Source organism: Danaus plexippus (genome assembly GCF_018135715.1).
Source record: "Danaus plexippus chromosome 22 unlocalized genomic scaffold, MEX_DaPlex mxdp_33, whole genome shotgun sequence".
Lineage (NCBI taxonomy): Eukaryota > Metazoa > Arthropoda > Insecta > Lepidoptera > Nymphalidae > Danaus > Danaus plexippus.
Genome location: NW_026869856.1, coordinates 491,858 through 512,921, shown reverse-complemented (window position 1 = coordinate 512,921; position 21,064 = coordinate 491,858). Strand labels below are relative to the sequence as shown.

General features: G+C 29.3%; 1 protein-coding gene across 4 annotated transcripts in view; it reads left to right on the top strand.

The window, feature by feature from the left end:
- The window catches only part of LOC116773614 (facilitated trehalose transporter Tret1-like), a 41,498-nt gene that overhangs the window by 4,248 nt on the left and 16,186 nt on the right, over positions 1-21,064 (top strand). For 2 of the 4 annotated variants that reach the window (XM_061528849.1, XM_032666098.2), the window contains exon 2: positions 20,586-20,757. In XM_061528849.1, coding sequence (XP_061384833.1) covers positions 20,659-20,757 — 99 coding nt within the window. In that variant the 5' untranslated portion in view covers positions 20,586-20,658. Of the gene's footprint in view, positions 1-20,398; positions 20,508-20,585; positions 20,758-21,064 lie in introns of those variants that run through there. The other 2 variants (XM_061528848.1, XM_032666099.2) reach the window with 2 other exon arrangements.

Below are 21,064 nucleotides of genomic sequence, written 5' to 3'. Positions count from 1 at the left end.
ACTCAAGAATATAAGTTTTGTGACTAAGGAGATTTGTGCAGTACATTTAACATAAAGTTAATATTTTTTTTTTGTAAAAACGGACATTTTAATATATTAATTTTATTCGTACATGTTATCTCAAATCAATGTTAAGGAAACGTGAAAAGATCGTACGCCGTCGGGTTATTATTAGAAAATCAACTTTCACTTTTGACTTCACTATAAAAACTTGCTGTTTATGTTATGTCCGAGCTTTTATATTTAATTAACATCTCGCTGAGATTCTCACTTAGAAAAGCGCTTTAAGGAGACCGCGTACTCGCTCGTTATAGTTCTTACAGGCGATATGTTTCTCGGCAAAGGGATTTCTAATTTCTTTATACTGAAAACTTAAAGTTCCTAAGCACGTTTATGATAAAATATTTGTACAGTAATTTGATTTTGATTGTTATTTTAAAACGATGCTTATGACATTTTTATTTTACGCTTCGATTCTTTGTACATAGAGTAATTATTAAAATGCGTTAAGCAGATTAAAATAAACGCGATCGGTGGCAAAAAAAATCTCCAAGATAGTTTTAAGCTAGTGTTGTGTTAAAAATCAGATATTTGCCTCCGAATTCGAAGCTGAGCGTTGTCTCTAATATATTTTCTTTAAAACCATCTATCACTACGCAGGAGCACCATCAAATTCTGCTATCTGCGTGTAATCGAGGCGGCGCCAGCTAATAGCTTGTAATCTAAATGGCGCACACAATGACGCGTCCAGCGGACGACGTTTGCACTAAATTTTGTATTTCACGTGTTTCGTATGTAATAATTTCCGTTTAATAAACACTTTTTTTTGGTCAATAAATAAATTAATATATTTTTTATGTAGAATCCGTTAAATGAAGGATTTCAAAAGTTTCTCCGCAAATATAGATTATTATTTGATCGTCACTTTTAGTTTTCATATTTTTTATGGTATTAAAATTATGAATGTACTTTTCCAATAACTCAAAAAATATCATGACTAAGGGACATGAACGCTTAGTTTACGAAATGGTATGTATATATTATGTTCTTAATATGTACATGTATCATATATAAGGTCTATTCTACATCTATAGATATAAGGCTTTTGAATATGTACATATATGGACCGACTTTCCATAGTCTCAGTAAAATTTTATAATTTTTCGTAATTATTCATATATATATATGAGTTATAGAAGTTAATACAGTCCGTTAATAGTTTGATTGTACCAACTCGTACTAAGTTCTCACAATTGTAACTTTATGTCGTTCAAACCTCAGATTCGAGATTCCGTCTTTTGTTGTGTCAAAATCTCTTTTAAGGCATTTTCTTTACAAATATTCGTTTCGTATCTTCTGATTTTTAGTGAAACTAATCCTTACTCTATCTAGTTTAAAACTCAGTTCGTCACATAGTAAATAGCTCATATATTTTTCCATTTCCGTCAAGCTATGAATCATTACTTGCGGACATCTAAAACAGAACACAGTCATTTGTCATTGAGAATCCAATCAAAAGGATTGTCAAAGATTTTCAATCCTACTTACTCAGTTTTACTTTAAAAATTCAGTTACTTATTTAGTAATTTGAACGAAATAAAAAAAAGTAATTTATATTCGACCAATCAATAACGGTTACCGGTACTATAATTACAGAGAATTCAAAAAAAGAATTTGTTTCAGCTAGAATGAATACTAAGAAATAATAGTGGGGTACGCTGCGTCTCAAATCGTACAATGACTTCATTAATTGACTATTTTTGAAGTTCAATGACATGTTTGCTATATAAAACACGAATCTATTGATTATTTCTAGATAATTGATATAAATATCGTTTGGTTACAAAATTATACGCGTTTCAGCAATTAGGTTCGATCTAAATAATTACTTAAGAGCTCGTAAATGACCGAGTAATATTAAATAATATTATTGCAAGCTAACATTTGTACTATATTTAAAATTTATTTTATTTATTGCACTTTTATAATTTATTTAAGTAGAATAATATTTTTTTTTCTGTATCTAGCGAGCAAAGTCACAGGCCAGTAGCAAATGTATTTCTTTTATAAATACGTTATCTATTACTTCCTGTACAAAAATGAGTTTTTAATGTGCCTTACCAGTAATGATCACTTCCTTTGTTTATCTCAGCTTTTAAATAAATATAAGTATCACGATACTGTGTATAATTGGCTGCCTAATTTAAGGCCGGTTCAGATAACTTATGTTTATTTTGTGAATATTAGCTTTACAGTTTTCTGAGCTTCACATAACATGACCTTTGTCTCTTTATGTACATAGCTTTATGTATATACATAACATAAATATATAGAATTTTTAATATTCTTGAGAGTAAGGGAATAAGGTAAGTAATTTGTTTTTTTCTATATCAATTTAATTTAAATATATCACATCTTTGTAGCGTCTGTTTATTGGATAGTCGCATTTTCTCTGCTGGCATAAAGTACACGGTACTAGAATAAAATATACAAGAAGGTTTTATAAATAATAGAATTATATATAAATGTATATATATTTATATGTATGTTTATAGCAGAGTCAAATTCAGCATACGATTCAATAAACGAAAATGTAAAATACAATTATATATATATAATATGTTATAAGTATGTTATTATAACAAAGAATGTTCTCCAAATAAAATGATTCTATATTTGTTTATGGATACATAAAAAAAAACAAACAAAGAGGAATTTATAACACGCGTACGATAAACATTAAACGTGTTCGCGCCATAATTTTTTATTCGAATACCAAAGACAAAGACAATCCGAAGACAGACTAATTGTTTGTCTATGGTATTTAGGATAGTATGTGTTGTAGTTTAGAAGCAGATTATTATTTCTTATTAAATATAATTGTTAAATTGTTTTACAAACTAATAGGTGCTTGTATTTTTTTTTGTTCCATCTATAGATTATGCATCTCACATGTCATGTCATGGTAGATAATTTTATCCGACGTAAGAGATACGAGATTCCATATGTAAGCATATGCTTAAATCCAGCTCGCGTATACTTAGCGCATGCATATGCCTGCCATAAAAAAACTAATTGGCATAGATGTTGTCTCATTAATACTTCCTAGGTTGTAATAATATATATATATATATTATATATATATATATAGAAATACATTTTATAATTGTCGTAATATATACTTGTGATTGTAATTGCTCAATTTTACTATTAAAGCTCAATAAATATTTGCTATAAGACAGAAATGACAACGATTTTGTTAAAAAAAAAGTTATGACTTCGCCAACATCCTGCTACTGTATCAATATTTGCCAAAATTCTTTGACATTTATACTTTTAACATCCTATTAAGTGTGAAAGTGTCTATATGTTTATCCTTACTAGTGTCAACAAAGCTGTCAAAATTGAATGTTACCTGTTATAGTGTTTTAATTTGTATCATAGAGGTTAATTTTCTAAATGAACTAATATTTTTGTATTACAACGCTTTATTTTATTATTTTTAACTACCTACTCCGGACGTTTCGGTTACTTTGCAGCAACCGTGATCGCGGACAGATTATACGAGAATGTCATTTTCATCTCGTAGTGTATCCGAATATATAATTTATATTTTAAAATTCATGTTATTTAAGATTTAGTGCGAAATCTATTGATGTAATCGAATTTTCTTAAAGCTGTCACGGGTGAGTATTCAGTTGACAGTCAAAGTTACGAGCAATGAGATTTACTAAGATGAATAGTCTGCGTCTAAATGGGTATAACTTGGTTTTATTTGTGTTATCGTGTGTCAGTATTCATGAGGACATTTTGCCTTTATTGATTGAAAATTTCTTTTAAGTTAACGATTATATAATAATCTACATTAATATTTATAGTGTGTATATAAAATATATTTTTTTTCATCTAAATTTTAACTAAATCTTATGTTGGGATACAGATAAATTTGTAAACCTTTTTAAAATTATACAATGTAAATGATAATTTTCGTAGATTTAAGAGTATTAACTCTACAGATTATATAAAAATTCTGAATATAAGACAACTGAAACCTCGTTTGAAATAAAATCTTTGTTGGAACAGTTCGAATCTATTTCTATCTTTCCTTACGTCCGATCAGAAATAAACCATAAAAAGATAAAAAAAGGTAAAGGCGATTCGTCAAGATGCGGATCGCTTACAGTTGACGGGCTTGAAATCTGTGACGGACAGACAGATATCGCGAAATGAGATATCTCACTTGTGAGGCACGGCTAATTGTGCCCGGAGTTAATACGTGTACTGTGTAATGGGATATGGGGATGTGCTTTCATAATGTCTAGTTATTGTTGATTGACTCTGGCAGTTTTTGTGTTATATATAGAGTATTGTTGGAAATTTGATGCAAAATATACGCTGAACATATCATAGGTTAGGGTATGGTGATGTTTACGTGTATAAGTAGTAATTTTTGTATGGACTTTATACGAATAAGGCTATAGAGAGACATAAATTTATGTTTTATATTAAATTTCCTGGATAACGTCTTTGTTCGTGTATGTTTTTTACTAATAGTTTCGTGAAAAAATACATATCTTACGAAAATAGAAACGGGAATCCATCCCTAATTTGTCCGCACTGTGACTTAAAAAACTAAATTATCTCAAAACGCATCGGACCACACGTAATCTTCGACGGTAACAAAATAATTTTCACCTGAAAAAATTATGATCAATTTCTATTTCCTACGCCATAAAGGCCATTTCTAGGGTGAAAGTAATTTATTAAACGTATGTTTAACTTGGCCTATTAAAGGGCCATTCGAGGAAATGAATAAACATAATACAACTTAATCTAGTAACTGCAACCAATCGCTGCCTTATAGATATTTAAGGTCAAACAAAATGCATCCCTATCTCTTTACTTTAAGGTGCAAATTCGGACGAAAGTAATACAAGGGTTTGGTCCAAAATCAGCCATAAATTTCAATCGTCGACGGTGGTCGATTTTTTCGTTAAAAATATGTCATTATCAAATGGAAAAAAAATGGCTTTTAGGACAGAGTTGTATTGTGATGACGGTTTTGACAGTTTTAAAACAATGGACGTGGACTCCAAAGAGCTTAATGGTCCGAAAGGGGTCCTTTTATTTGAATGAGAGAAAACGTTTAGTTTTTATATCCGCCAAATTTAAGTTTATATCAGAAACGCGGGTTATATATAGAGATTAAGAACCGCATTGTGAAAGTGTATTCAAACTGTCAGAAACAAAGGAGACTTGACAATCCTCAAGATGGCGGACCCGGAAATTTGACTTGGATATTTTATTTTAGTGCATCAAATGACTTTATGTATTTATAGTGCAGCCGGCTAACTATTTTTATATGGAGGTATAATGTTTTATTGAGTTGTATCAAAGGCGTTCGTGAGATAAACTTACGAAATATTTATGATAAACTCGGACTCTGTCATTGATCGTATCCGTGTGATTTTAGTCACGGACCTCGGATAACGGATTTACAATACAAGGTCCACAAATTCACCGTTTTAATGAATATTATAAACAATTTACAAACTTTATTACTATTGAGCGATCGTCACGGTTACACGACTCATTGAGCCGTAAAGGCAATAGGACGAGTAACACAAAGATTAGGAAAACGAATGGTAATTCGTCCTATTGGTAAGTAGGAAACATAAAAATTTGTTGAAATATCGAGAAGAAACATTATGATTTATAGTGTCATAACATTGGAGAGATTTACACTTTCTAATGACGGAAGAGATTGATATAATTATGTCGAACCATTTTGGAAAACCGATCCCATGAGAAGGTCAAAGCAAAATATGTAAAAAATATATTTGAATATAAATAAATAAGGAGTGAAAATGTATGGTGTTTTTATAAAATTACTGTCGCGCGATCCTTTAATAATAAATTCCCTAACTATTTTTATAAACTAAAATATAATTCATTCTGATCGAGAGCTTCATTACAATATATTACAAAGAATCTAGCTCACGTTGCGAGATGCTTAAAAATAGACGGGCATCAACTCTTTCGACATCTGGTACCGCTGTTTCGATTCTTAATAGGTGTTTGATAATAGATAAAAATACATATAATTGATATACCTTTGATCTCCGATCGATGGACTGTAAGAGGCTTACACTAACTGATTTATTATACACGTTGGATTATATTTAAAAACTCTCTAATGTAAAATATTGTGTTTACAAGACAGCTTGAATGTGAAACAGTGAAATATCCGCCAATAAGATGTGTTTATTTTGAAATTGGAATAATTCTATTAGTCAATTATACTTATGCATCATTCCTATTGGTGGAAAAATATTTACATTACAAAAATATTCTATTGAAAACGAATTGATTGGTAGATTCAATTTTCAATATAGTTTGTGATTAGTGTCAATATTGTCTTAATATGAACATTCCACAGTACAGAACTTGTAACTTCTTGATTTAGATAATTTATGGCAGACTTCAAGGGAAAATTGAGGATAATAGCAAGGGCGATCTAATAGGAACTTAACTTGACCTTACGATGATTTGATTTTTAATTAGAATTTATTTTTAGACATTAACACATGTTACGATCTATTGAAATGTAGCCATGGGATTGATTACATAGTTTATGTTTTCAAAGGTCATAAAGTCCTTGATTATGTTTTTCTTGGGACATAGTTAAAGGCATTTTATTGTTTGTTGAAGTAAGATCTTAATTAAATTTAATGAGTAAAGAAATTAAATGATTATAAGACTTGACAAAATATGTTCATATTATATGTGTATTTTAAGGTAACACGACTTTAGCATGCATAAGTCGATGTAGATTTTCTTTTGTTTAAAATATAGAAGATAACTTTTCTCTAGATATTTATAAATTATTTCAAGACGACATTTATATAAATATTGCGATGTGTTATGTTGTAAAGTAAGTGTGGTTCGTTGGTATAACATTATCATATACTGAATGTTCGTTACACTGAAGTTAAAATTATAATTTAGTGATTTTAAAATTATGGTTAAAAAAAATAAAACTGCTGTAATAAGGGGAAATAAATTTATATATATATATATATTTGGGAATACATTTGTATGGTAAATATTCCACGGAGCCAACTAGTCGCCAATGAAGGTGTTATGAATTAAAGCCTCTTCTTTCATCCTATTACACCAAAGTAATTTAATTACAATGTAAGCGAAAATACTGAAAATTTTTACAACTTTCTCCAAGGACAGACTTTCTAAGCATTACAATGGATTAATGTATAAAAATACAATTAAGATAGTGTTAATTAATTCTTTTCAATTAAAAAGCTAATGTTTATTGCCAGTTTCATATCTAGAGTGATGAATAATTTTAACACTGAATAATTTTCATCGTTTAATTTTATACGTGCTCTCTATGTTACCGATTTTTTTTTGTGATAGTGAAAAACATTATTATTAATGGACAAATTGGCTAAATAAAGCCAAAACATGGTAACGATCCTCAGCTTGTATATGTATATATATGATTGATTGTTTGTCTTATTGTATGATAAATCTAGACTTGTCTATTGGTAGAACCTTGACCCAAAACAACATATCGCTAGCTTTAGCCTTGGTACGTCGCAAATTACAATGAAATTTTGGTATTTCCCGTTCGCAAATCCAAGATGGCTCTCTACGAATGTGTTATATGCATGTGTGTGTGAAGAGCTTCGTATATTGAAAGAGAGAGGGTTATATGCGGATGTGTTTATTATTGTAAGAATGAGTGTGTTACTATACTATATAACTCATGGGTTTGTACGTATTTTAAATGAATTTATGTCTACTTGGCGTGTGTAGCAAGCGAGATAATTAAATAAAGTCCTTCAACTGCTTCTCTCTTAAATATAAATAGAAAATGCGTTAATTGTTTTTAAGATTTCATCAAAAATCACTCACGAAATTCAATTAGTTTAATAAATATAAACAGAATCGTAATCGGCGTCTAATATACGTAAATCTAATTAATGTAGAAAATACTCGACCTAATGCTTAAAATGCTATCAAGCTGTGTGTATTTGAAAACACCGAGCCTTCTTTTATGTAGCGATGCCTGTTAATTTACAATGGAAAAACAAATACATTGTGTTTTCACATAAGTCCTGAACGTGACCTTTCCTGAGTACGGCAATTTTGAAACATGCCTTAAAGTAACCGAGTTAATGTATTATGTAAGCCAAGTAACTTATAGTAATTGTAACACAAATCTTTGTTTACGAAATGGAATTTTTGACGCCTATTGTTTAACATACGTCAGAAACTTGAATGAACTTAATTTAAACGAATTATCACATTATATAGTATATAACATATTTCAATTATGTTAATCGAAATAAAGCTCAAAGCAATCGAAAGTGAAGCCTTGCTTTCTCCAAACATTTGACCTATCCATATATATTATTGATAGCGTCTAATGAATGGTAATACAGTTAACTAATAAAACGATCTATTAGGACAGCTTGGTTACGTTCATGTATGTTCGTTTCCCACGTTATTTCCCCTCACCTGATCATTGACGGATCTATTGGTTTGTTGTATAGACCACTAGTTTTTTACACCATGGGATGTTTTTGATGAATCTAATATTTACATTATGCGTATTATTGATAAGATTTGATGACACGATAGTCCGTTTGTGACAGTGACTGGGAAGCAATATTTCGGAGGTAGCAGGTTCGAGTCAAGTTTCTTTGTAAAAGATTTTCAATCCATATTTCAAATTGATTCATTGTTTCATTATCTATTCTAATAAACTAAATAAACAGTCTTCACTCCATGTGATGCTTATGTATGATGGCATATTTCGATTCCAAGTCGCAAATTTCTAGTAACTTCTACAAGCACCTTTGCCGTAAAATTGAAAATATCTTTACATACAAACTATATTGTATTAGAATATATATTATATATAAGTATTTTTTGCTCTCTCTTTAACACACTAACCTCCGCTTTTCTATTAAAGAACTTTTCATTAAACGTATTAAATATGTCATATGTCTATGTTATTTTGTTCATTTTAATTTTTTTTCTGTAATTTTTTAAAACACAATTTAGTAGGATTTGCATACATTTGAATAATTTCACGTGAAATTTAATGCTAGATGGTATTCAATTAAGTAGATCTTAATCTACAAATTATACAGCTAATTTAAATTAAAATTTTTATGATACGATTTAATTTAATTTAAAATTGTTAAAAAAAAAATGAATTGTACATATTAAGATGAATATGGTCTTTTAAATCATAAGCCCTAATTAATAACTTCTTTTTATTTAATTTGTTTAAAATATTATACAAGTCAAAACTAAAATCATCCTATATTTTATTATACAAATAATAACATCACCCTGTGTGCTGTCATTTCAACACAAACATCATCCTGTTTGCTGTCATTTCAATACAAACGTCACCCTGTATAGTGTTAAAACGTGTCCAACCAACTCCAGTTATTTAAGCCACGGTAACTTTAAACAGGTCCGAGCGGGTTGTGGAATGCTTTAAGAATAGCCGAAAACATGGGCGCATTGTAATTGAAAATATAATTAACAAAGTAATGATAATTGTGTTTAATTTTGTGAAATATCTTTTAATTATATAGCGCTTTGGGCTGTGTGTGTGCGTGTGCGTTATGCCGCATATACTTTTATCCCTGTGAGAAGAATTTAATTAAAATCTTGATCTTCATTTTGTTATATATTATATTTTATTTACAAGTGTCTATTTTATACTAAAATACTGGTTGTGTTGCCTTATTTTTTTCTCATATACATTAGCAAACTCAACAAAGGACAATTTTTTGTTATAAAATTGTCTACTGATTGGTATAATCATTATTTATTCCCGCTGGTGGTATATTTATTTGTCTCTGGTAGTTCAACCTTCCAATTTACGACTATACATAGTAATAGACAACATGTGGGCTGAGAGATAAGAATTCTCAGGCTTCTAGTTTTACAGTTAGAAATGTCCCGTGTTCGGTTCCTTACGTGAAAATAATATCCATGTTATACTTATTCCAAATTCAAGGAGATATTTTTTATTTGATAATAAGTTCGGAATTTAGTCCGAAGAAATAAAATCCTTCCATAACTTTTACTAACAAACAAAAAGATCCGACTTAAAAAATTACACCTTTAATAGAAAACGATGAAGGAATCATAAAAAAACCATCTCCAATACATCGTATGTGAACTACAATCAAGCTTTCATAGCACCTATGGTATTACAAATAAATAATCACAGCAATATAACCCTTATTGTAAGTTAATAAGGGCCATAAATTCAAGTACCCAGCATGTGCGGCAAAGAAAGCTCGCCTTGTTACTGACACTTGACACGGTTGGTGATTCCATTGTACTGGCGATTTACTAAACAGAACAATTTATATGAATGAATGTAATACATTTTTTTTTATTAAATATTAATAATACATAATTCTTCTACATTACTGCTAATAATTTCATAACTTAAGATACATACTTTTTTTATATGAATACTTTTTGCTAGGCGACCTTCTTTTTTACTTTGACATCTGTCATTTTGAATTTTCAAGCGATAATATGAATAGAACTATTAACATAGATTAAAAATAATTATAAGGATTACCTAATTTATTTTTATATGAGACGAATGTAAATGTATGTCCTATTGATTATTTACATTCATAAAAGCATTACGTGGAAACATTTTTAAAGTAGTGGTATAATGGAAACGGTCGTAATTTCAAGTGTTAGAGCTCCGTTCTTACAGCAATCAAATAACGGTCCATGGATACGTATTAAAATAACTATATTACTTATAACGTATTTTATTTATATCACGTAGAAAAATATCTGTAAATCTATACATATTCCATTAAACACTTCCTTTTATGTCAGTTACACAGAATGTAAGTAATACAATCAGTTAATTGACGTCGGTAATGAGTCACTTAATTGTAGTATGTAAAGGAAATAAGTGACTTATTAATCAAATACAAAGTTAATTTGTATAAAAACTTATATATATATTAATATAAGATAATTTTTATTTTCAATATTCGTTCGTCTTTGTATTATTACCTTATTCATATTTACTGATTACGACATACTAAATAGGTTTATAAAAATATCTTCAAATAGCAAATGCTGTTTATTTTAGGCTGAAGCCGCTTGAAAATAATAATAAACATAGTAAATATATTAATATATTTAGGAAACACATGACAGCAATAATGATTGTGAACATTTGAATAATTTGTTACTAAATAAATAAAACGAATGAATTAATTGAAAATTAGGATTGCGAGTAGTTTAATTACAAATCTGTTCGATATTTAAACATTTCACATTTCAGGACGTTATCAAAATGCTATAAGTTGTATTAATATCTATTGCTATGGCTAATATTATTTAGATTTTTCATGTTTGATATTAATAGTGTGTATAATTCTTCAATAGTTACCCTGCTCTGCTTCGTCGTTGTTTGAAATAAATATGTATCACAACCATCGAAGCAAAACTCTTACATTGTACTAAAGTGACAGTTCACAAACAGGATAGTTTATTTATTTTTAAGATAAAATGTCATCGGCCACTTATCTTTATAGATAAAGATAAACATTCGGCGTAAAATAAATATGTCTGAAATTGTCAGGACTTATCTTAAAGTTAACCGTCAAAAAGATTAGTTCTAGTAAAAGTTTTACGACCATAGCTTTTATCTTTATTTATTATTCCGTTATTTTTATTATTAAAAAAATATATCTAGTAAGGAAAATACAAAAGATAGCCGAGATGGGTATGGTGGAACTAATTTCGTATCAGAAAACTCGATTTTCTCATGGACATGTGAAAACCTGAGCTAAGTCACGTATTTCAAAGAAATTGAATGTATTTGTAAGAGTAATTAGGAAACTTATATTGTATGGCAACTGTCACGTATGCAAAGATATCGTCCACAAACACGAAGCTACAGAACGTTTTATCAATATTTGTTCCTAAATTGTACTGACTACATATAAAATGATTGGCCAGGGCCCCAAATAAGGCGTTTCTGGTGGACCAGGTCTCAAAGGCTCTAGCCAGGATCTGTTGAATCTCAGAATAGAATTAAACGACGTGGCCATTTTTAATGCTCTTGTGAAATTAACCCTGGGTTCAGAATATACATCTTAGTATATGTTAAGACATTGTGGATTTTGAATTATGTTCGTCTTTGTGCAAACCCTGGACTTCAAAATCGTGATAAATTCTCATGTCACGAAAAACAGAGATAATTCTGGTCACTTACTAGTTTTTTTGCTATCGTTAATGAAGATGATTTGGTCAACATGCATTCATCAGTCAAGAACATCGTTTCCAAAGATCGTTAAGGAAATGCCCTGTGAAGAAATATAGCAAAATTTTTTACTCCGAAAATGTGTTTTAAGTGGTAAGCAACATAGTCACATAAACACTTTTATTCTCATTATGTTTTTTATATTAACTAAATAGAGTTGGGCTCTTATTGGTTGTAGGTTGAAGCCTTAATTGGTAAACGCACAATATATAAAATATATTTTTTTTATTAAACAATTCCTTCAAGAAATCGGATACTCGTTATAACATCAACTACCGACGAACTGTCTTAATATCACGTCAGAATATATCTTATCTTTTGACGTAATAAAATTAAATCCTTCGTTATATCTTTTATCTTTCAAAAAGATGAGAAACGTGTGATCGTGTTACAGTAATTAAGGTTGTTCCTGGAGAACATTCTACAGGTCTATGAGTATTGTGTTACCTTTAGTACGGAGTTATAAGAATAGTTTCATGAACAAAGCAGATTCATTAACATAACTTTATACTTTATTATATGTATATCTTAATACTAATGATAGCGTCATCCGATTATATAGTTCAGATAGTTTAATGTGATAACACGCAGTAATATAACTGTTTTGAAAATTTATTCAAAGCAATGAAAGACAATAACCTCCTAGCGAATATCAACTTTCGCCATGACATTGGAATGTTCATTGGGATTGTAAAACATTTGTATGTTGTATCGGTAATGCCGTTTGAGAAAATATTAATCGGAGTGAGATCGACATGTGGGATAATTAATTAAGAATTATTATTAATATTTAAAAAATATTATTATAAGCAACTTTTTTAAACCAGACAGCATACAAATTAATTAGAAGTATAGCATAGAAGATTAGGAGTTGTGGTAGACGAAAGTTAATGTCGTCTATTCTAAATTCAATTTAAAACTCTTTGTTATAGAATTTAATATAGTATAATGATTATATATCTCTTTCAATACAAATTCAGTTCAGAATACAAATCAATATATAATTACGCAAGACGTGGTTCCTTCATCGAGTTTCGTTGAAATCTTTTAGTCTATTTAAATACAGCGTATGATATAAAATATCAATATTCTGTACAGTTTTAATCTAATATTTTCATGCCTAATTAAAATCTGTATAATGGAATGTGTAATTAAGTATTATTTAAAATAAAACCTCGATTAATACAACGTCTTATATTTCTCGTCGCTCCTACAGAAATAGGATCGTACTTAAGCCGTAAAAGCAATATTATATACAGGTTCATAAAAACATTATAAGTTACAGAATAAAACACTCTAAGACGTTATGTTTGTCATAAAAAGATGACAGGGAATAAACGGTAGGAACCTGATAGACACAAACCAGCATACAAATGCTTCCAATGTTGGATCAAATGTTGGTTAAAGAAAATGTATGGAAAATTACATATATTAATACACGCTTTGGATCACAAATATTAGTGACATTGGCGCCAATGTTGGCTCTGAATGTAGTGTATATTTTAAAGTTTTTATACAATTTATAGTATAAATTTTATAGCATATTGCAGTTCATAAGAGTGAATCGTAAAAATCGATTTATTGCCATACGAAATGAGAGTCGTAGGAAAAAATAAGCACTATTATAATCCGATAAGGAACACCTGGCGTTTTATTACAATTACAGTTGGAAATAATCTTACGTAATATGATTACCTGTTTGACGAATACTAGCCAATGTCCAGATTTTTTAATATGAAATTTATTCCAAGAACAAAACAATCTCATGATATTTTTTCCTACAAGTTTAAAATACAGTCATACCCATTCAAGATTATTTTCGTTATGTATACATAGAAATTCATGATTAAATCATTTGGGGCGTTATTTGGACTCAGACCAAGATAATACATCAGAGCTAAGATTAGTTTTATGAGATCATTGACACTCACGTTAATTTTTTTAATTAAAGAAACGTTTAGCCGAAATAAGATAAAAACAATGCTGTCATGTCTCGCAAATATTTTTATATGTAACGATTTAATGAAAGCCTTAAAATATTTATATTCATGACGGAATAACTCTCTAAATTCCTCATTTCATGAGGCTCGAGTTTCAAACGAGGAAGACGAAACCTCAGACTGCGGTGTGGCTTTACTTAACATTGACATTTCTTTGGTGTGTCGTGCGAAACTGACCCTCACGTTGATCACAAGCGGCGACCGACGGCTATAAAGCCATGTTATGATTGGAGGCTTTAATTATATGAACAATGTACACGGAAACCTTTCTGTTTTCAGTTATTTTGGTGTATATGAAAATATTGTAAAAACATGTTTTATCTAGAAACTGTTTTATGTGAAATAAAAGTAGATTTGCGTTAACGTTTTAAGTCCTAGAGTCTTAAATCGCATCTTAATAAACAAAAAAGTTCATCCTCTGAAAACCAAAGGATCTACCACCTTATTATACATTTAAATACTTTATTAAATAAACTTTATTGTAAATGAACATTTCACCAAAAAAAAATTGTTTTTTTTTTTTATATCAGATATGCTTTGGGAATTTTTCTTTTGGTAGAAATATAAGGAATGATTTATATGAAGGTAGGTATTATATATGTGTATATGCTATTGTCGAGGAGCTAGAAATTGTATAATCATGTTTAAGAACGGAACCCCTTCGAGTGCAACAAACAACATCGTTGGATACATAACTATAAATGAACGGGCGAGGGATGGCAATTGATAGTATTTGAATGAATGATTTGAATTGGAATTTTCCATAGATACTGCAACTGAACCGTTTTGTGACGGCAGATCTTTGGAAGGTCAGCACTCGGAAAGTGTATTAAACAAAAAATGTTTCAGCTCCAATATATGACTTTTAATATAATTTAAAGTTTAAATATTTAATGACCCACTGTCAGGAGTTCTTCGTTAAACTCAGGCATCTAACAAAGCTAATATATTTATGGGTCTGTTGTCTTGTGAACTTCTTTGGGAACGGCTCCTGCGCTAATCGCAAGGTTCACTTACACACAACAGCACGTGAATCACGTTATTCTTAATGTATTACATAAGATACCTCACGGATGTATCACACCACGTGCCCAGGGGAACGTGACCGTTGATAAAATGATTGGTTGGCATGCTGATTACTTTGGGTGGTCTTAAGGGGGAATTTTCTTGACTCGCGAGATCTTATATGAATTTTTATATCAATAAAATGGTTATATAGATGTTATTTCTAACAGCGAGATATTATTTCGCTGTAATCCTTGTTAGTTGTCTAAACCTAATGACGGTAGGTATGGACAGCTTATTATGAAAAAGTAAATGAGAGTGATTTAAACATCAGTCTCGAATAAAACTTTCATCGAACTAAATAACAAAGGAAAATCAAATAAACACATGGTCGAAAATCTTTTGTTTTTTTATTTAGATCAGATACGGGATTTCCATACTGACCTCCAACACAGACAAAACTGTTCTTTTCTTCCTCAAATTAAATTAATCAACTCGGTTCACATTCCTCGCCATCATTTCTAATAAAGTTTTCATTAAAGCGATGTAACGAATCTAAAAGGCATTATCGTTTTACGATCAATGTGATGTGGATCTTCAATTGTTGCAGCAATAACTCTAATGGACAACATTTGTTGACGTAGCCTGGCATTTAAAATACCAAATGACATTAGTTCTTACATACGCCAAAACCGTATATTAAGATTATTTTTTCGTTTAATTATAGTCAATATATGTTATTTAAGGTATGCCGTATCCACGACCTCTCGTAAAACTGATGCATCTTTATAATAAGTAGAAATTAAGAGCCTTTATATTTAACAAAAAAACAAAATAGCAGTTCATTCGCGAATGAATCTAAAAATATCTGTAACATTTTGAAAAAAATAGTTTCCACATAAATATTGTAAATCAAGATGGTCGCTTGCCAATAATTTATCTTTTTCATTTATGAGTAAAATCGATTACTAAAGACACGTTCATAATTCATCCTCTCTCATTTCTGAACCCTTAAGCGACAATTTTTTTTTCAATGGCCACAAAATTGATATAATTAAACTCCACTTACAAATATTGGACGGCTTGCTGTTGGATGTACAGTTATATAATGATTGTATATTAATTTATTTAATTATAACCTCTGTACGTATGACGATAAAGGTTCTATTGCTGTGATGTTTAATGCTGTTTGGTTGGCTGTATATTAATCGCGTCACTGGTTTGACATCGGCCTATGTCTCATTACCATGGCGTCCCGACCAATAATGAAGGTTCGATTAAAATAAAAGACATTTATAACAACAGATTTAAATGTCGTACGATATGTCGTGAGTAGTAAGGATTTTTATGTAGCGATGTTTTGTCAAAGAACGGTTAGTTTAGGCTACGTTCATGACAAAAAGCTTATAGGAATTACAAAAGTAGAAATTCTAAGGTATTAAATAATACTAACAATCGATTTGAAATTACAGTCTAAAGTGATGAGATCCACTTAAATAAATTTTACAACAATCACATCAAAGGTAGCGAGATCCAATAACCGATGATCACAGGTATATTAAAAAAATAATATTAATGAAAAATACATATAACATATGAATAGTTGTATTACTAATGTCTGATAGTGTAAATACTGGAAGGGAATCTTTATAGTGAGGTATGAAGATGTAAGGCCTCGATATAAAGAGTGATTTTGATACAAGCACTGGACGCCTCCGGTGTTAAAATTGCTTTCCAAGAATTTATGAACATTTTAATATTACACTCGGATTATTATGCGTATATATATCCGCTTGTTTTTAATCCTTTTTGTAGTTGTTTCTCTTTCAATATAATACATACATATATTTTTTAAGATTTTATTTTAGGCTTTTCTATTAACAACTCAAACAAATAATGCTTTATAGATGTTATCAATAAGTACAATTTTGTTAAAATTTTAAATACTTATAAATTCTAATCGATTAAAAAAAAAAATTGTGATACAGATTATTATTATTTACAAAAAGTATTAATTTTTTTTTAATTTACAATAATTATGCTACGTATAGAAACTACTTGTATCAAGCGAAGTCGCGTACACTATATAGTCAAAAGGAATAGTCCTGTTTCCAATAATACCGATACGTTGGTTGGCTGTTGGCTGTTGCCAGGTGCATGGCATATATCATTGTGTCAATTTCGGTTGCGAACAAAAATAAAGACCCAATTGTAGTACAAGGACCCCTGACGTTATTAAAACGAACTAAGAAGAAACATTTTAACGCCGATAATTATTATATAGATAATAAATAAAAAAAAATAATTATTAAGTTTTTTGCTTTCGGATATTTAAATTTTATTTCGAAGTTATATTTTAAACGGATACGAATTTCTGAACGAATATTTCGATGTATTTATTGTGTTTTATATATTTTTATACATATATACACTATACAACTTATTATAATGTATAATATTCTGTTTTAGATCACTGACCTACATATTGTATGCCAAGTGACAGACGAACAACGTAACAGGTGTTTGAACTATTTCTCAATAACTATTAGCGATAATAAATCATTATGACTGTTATAATAATTATGTATGCCATACTATTATAAAAAAATAAGGTAAAAAACACTATTCCAAAAATATTCCAGATATACTAGATTGCTATTTTTTTCATACTTCATATTTTTAACGTCCTTAATCCATTAAACGACGCGTCAGCTGAAAATAGTTTATATATTTTTATATTAATTTATTCTGCTTGTATGTTTGTTTGCTTGTTACCATCAACGTCTAATTAGGTTTTAAATCTCATTAAGGTTAAAGAAACGAGACAGTTTTATGTAAGAACTGTATTACAAGGGAAACGAGAGCGTATTTTACTCGGAGGCTACTGCATTGAAACCTAGTTGGAGGCTTGATTGATATGAAGCATAAAAAATAGACCATATTAGGGACATTGTATTCAGATTCATACTATAGCAAGGGACTAGCTTATATTTACATCACACCTTTAAGTCTAAAAAAATTGTAGTAAAGCTACATATTAAGTCCTGAAAGATTAAATCTATCTTAGATTAATTCATATTAGTAGAAGAAAAAAAGTTCGAAAATGCGGAGGAAGTGGCGGAAATAGGCTAAATATATAAATATGTACGTAATGAGAACGACTATCAAAAAGCAAGTAAACAGAAAAATACATTATGATTTTGTTAGAAAGATACGAAATCTGATACACTTGGAGATTGAAAATAGACTTGATAACCTGATACTGAAGTTATTTTAAGACGAATGTAAGATGAAAATAATATGCGCCTGTATACAAAAGATTAATTTAAACTATGATTCTGTTTCTTTGAAAGCTATATATAATATATTAGGGCAGCGCAATAGTCTATTTTTATGAAAAAATGTCATCTACAAATTTAAAACCTTCAGACGAAATATGCTAATGTCAATAAATTCTTTTGAAGCAAAACAAAATACAAAAATATATCAATCCAATACGGAACATATGTTGTGGCAATAAGCGCTACAATTGCGTGAAGTAATTACACGAATTAAAATAAACCAGCACCATTGACCCGGTTATGTTTGAGGTCTTTGTTCGTTTACCACTTCCCCACCAAATGATATAATATAGTTTTATAGCATCCATATCGCTTTGATAGCATTGGATCTATGAAGGTTCTGAAATGTATTTGTGTTAAAAAAAATACTTTTATTTCAATGAAATGAATATATATTTTTAGTTACGCTTGTTATGTGTTGCGGCCTTTTAAAATGCGTCAATACTAGTCTATGAGCTTAAAATAGTTGTTTATTATAATAACGAAACCTAGATTTATTTTAACCTTTGTATGTTTGTTCCTTGTTTCCGTCCGTTGTGACGTAGCTCCTAAAATATATTTATTGTTCGTTCGGTAAACGCATTGTGTTATTAATCGGATGCTTTGAATTCATGTTTAAAATAAATTAATAACACTTGGTGCTAGTTATTATTTAGCGTCAAGTATATTTAAGTCTCGGGTAAAAATATTTTTTTTGTATAAACCTATATAAAAATAATAAGTCCTAAGAGATATTCTCAAAAGGTATTTTATAATAGAGAAAAAACTATTTCAATTTTTTTTTTAACTTTATAAATATGTTTGATTTTTTATATTAATGTGCTTTTTGCGGGTTAAACATCAATTTATGACGTATGATGTTAGTAATTTTTTTATAGATATTGAATTATTCTACAAGTTTTCTATACATAGCAATGATTTATTTCTAACGGTTAATGTAGTGTCGGTAACAGAGGCTTACTTCTATATGTCACTTAGACATTTTTGCGAATTCAATGTTAAGAAAAATATATCATGATTTTAAGATATATTTTAAATAAAATATTAATCAATATCTATTTATAATTCTAGTAATTTTATCTTAAATATATAACTACTATACATATTTAAATACTATTTTAAAAACATAGCTCTGAGTATAAAATAAGGGAAACAATTTCTATGAAACTGGAATTAAAATGTAGTATATTTTAAAGAATTATACGTAAAAACTATTCAAAGACATCTTTCATAGAATTATATCCAAAAAATATTGACCATTCCATCAAAAATTTAAAGCTTTTGTAGTGTTGCTAATTACTTTCTATGAATCGATAATAAGTCAGCAATGTGGCCGTGCGAATTTAAATTCAGAAGTATTTAGTGTTATATTTTTTTGTATTATTCTTATTATTTTACTATAAATAACTAAAAATTTATATATACTAATAATAAATAAAATCCGTGCATCTGATAAAGTCTAAATGATAGGAATTGGAGGCATGCAATTCTGGTTATAATCTAAGATGATTAGTACGTCAATGGAAGATCAGCACCCATTATCATTTATGACGTAAACAATGAATAACGAACAAACGAACAAACGAACAAAAAAAATACAAAACAAAACAATTCGTTTAAGACGCGAAACAATACGGTGAACAATTGTTAACTATTTTGACAAGCAAGTAATGACGTGTGTTTGGTCAATTGATGTTGTTATATGATCTCAGTGAGGAGCCTTAGCTCTCGGGAGACGGTTGTTATATCTTTTAATATAACAACCTATATTTTCATGGTTAACACGTTAAAAAATATTTATTTATGGTTCGTTGATTAATATTATAATTTTTTAAATTTAAATTAAATTTAAATTTTAAAATTATGTTATTTTTTTGTTTTCAGATAAAGTGGATTATAGAAGTTGCATTAACAGTTAAGTGTTTTATTTAAAGTGTGGTGATTTAAATCAGTGCATATGAGTGAGAAGGCTGTTCTGAGGATGACAAACATTTCTCCGGAGACGAGGATCATGATGATGAGGTCTGATGATGGAAGACAGGGGTATAGACGGCAGGTTAGATACTTTTGTATATAAAACTTTTTTAACAGTAATTCATATAGCAAAACTTGAGAGAAGTTATTTATTTGTTCCTAATAAAAGTAAATATCTGACAAGGGAATTATTATCTTGCAAACAATAATAATACTAGTTGGTCTTATTAAAAAATATATATATGTCTATCTATTAGGTGATTTGATCTCGCGAGCTAGAGACTTGGCCTTTTAGATAGTAAAAAGCCCAAAAATATTTTTTAAGAAAATTTTAATTATAAGGTCATTAACCAAAACAATGCAAGGTTACCTGTTGTTATGAGATTTAA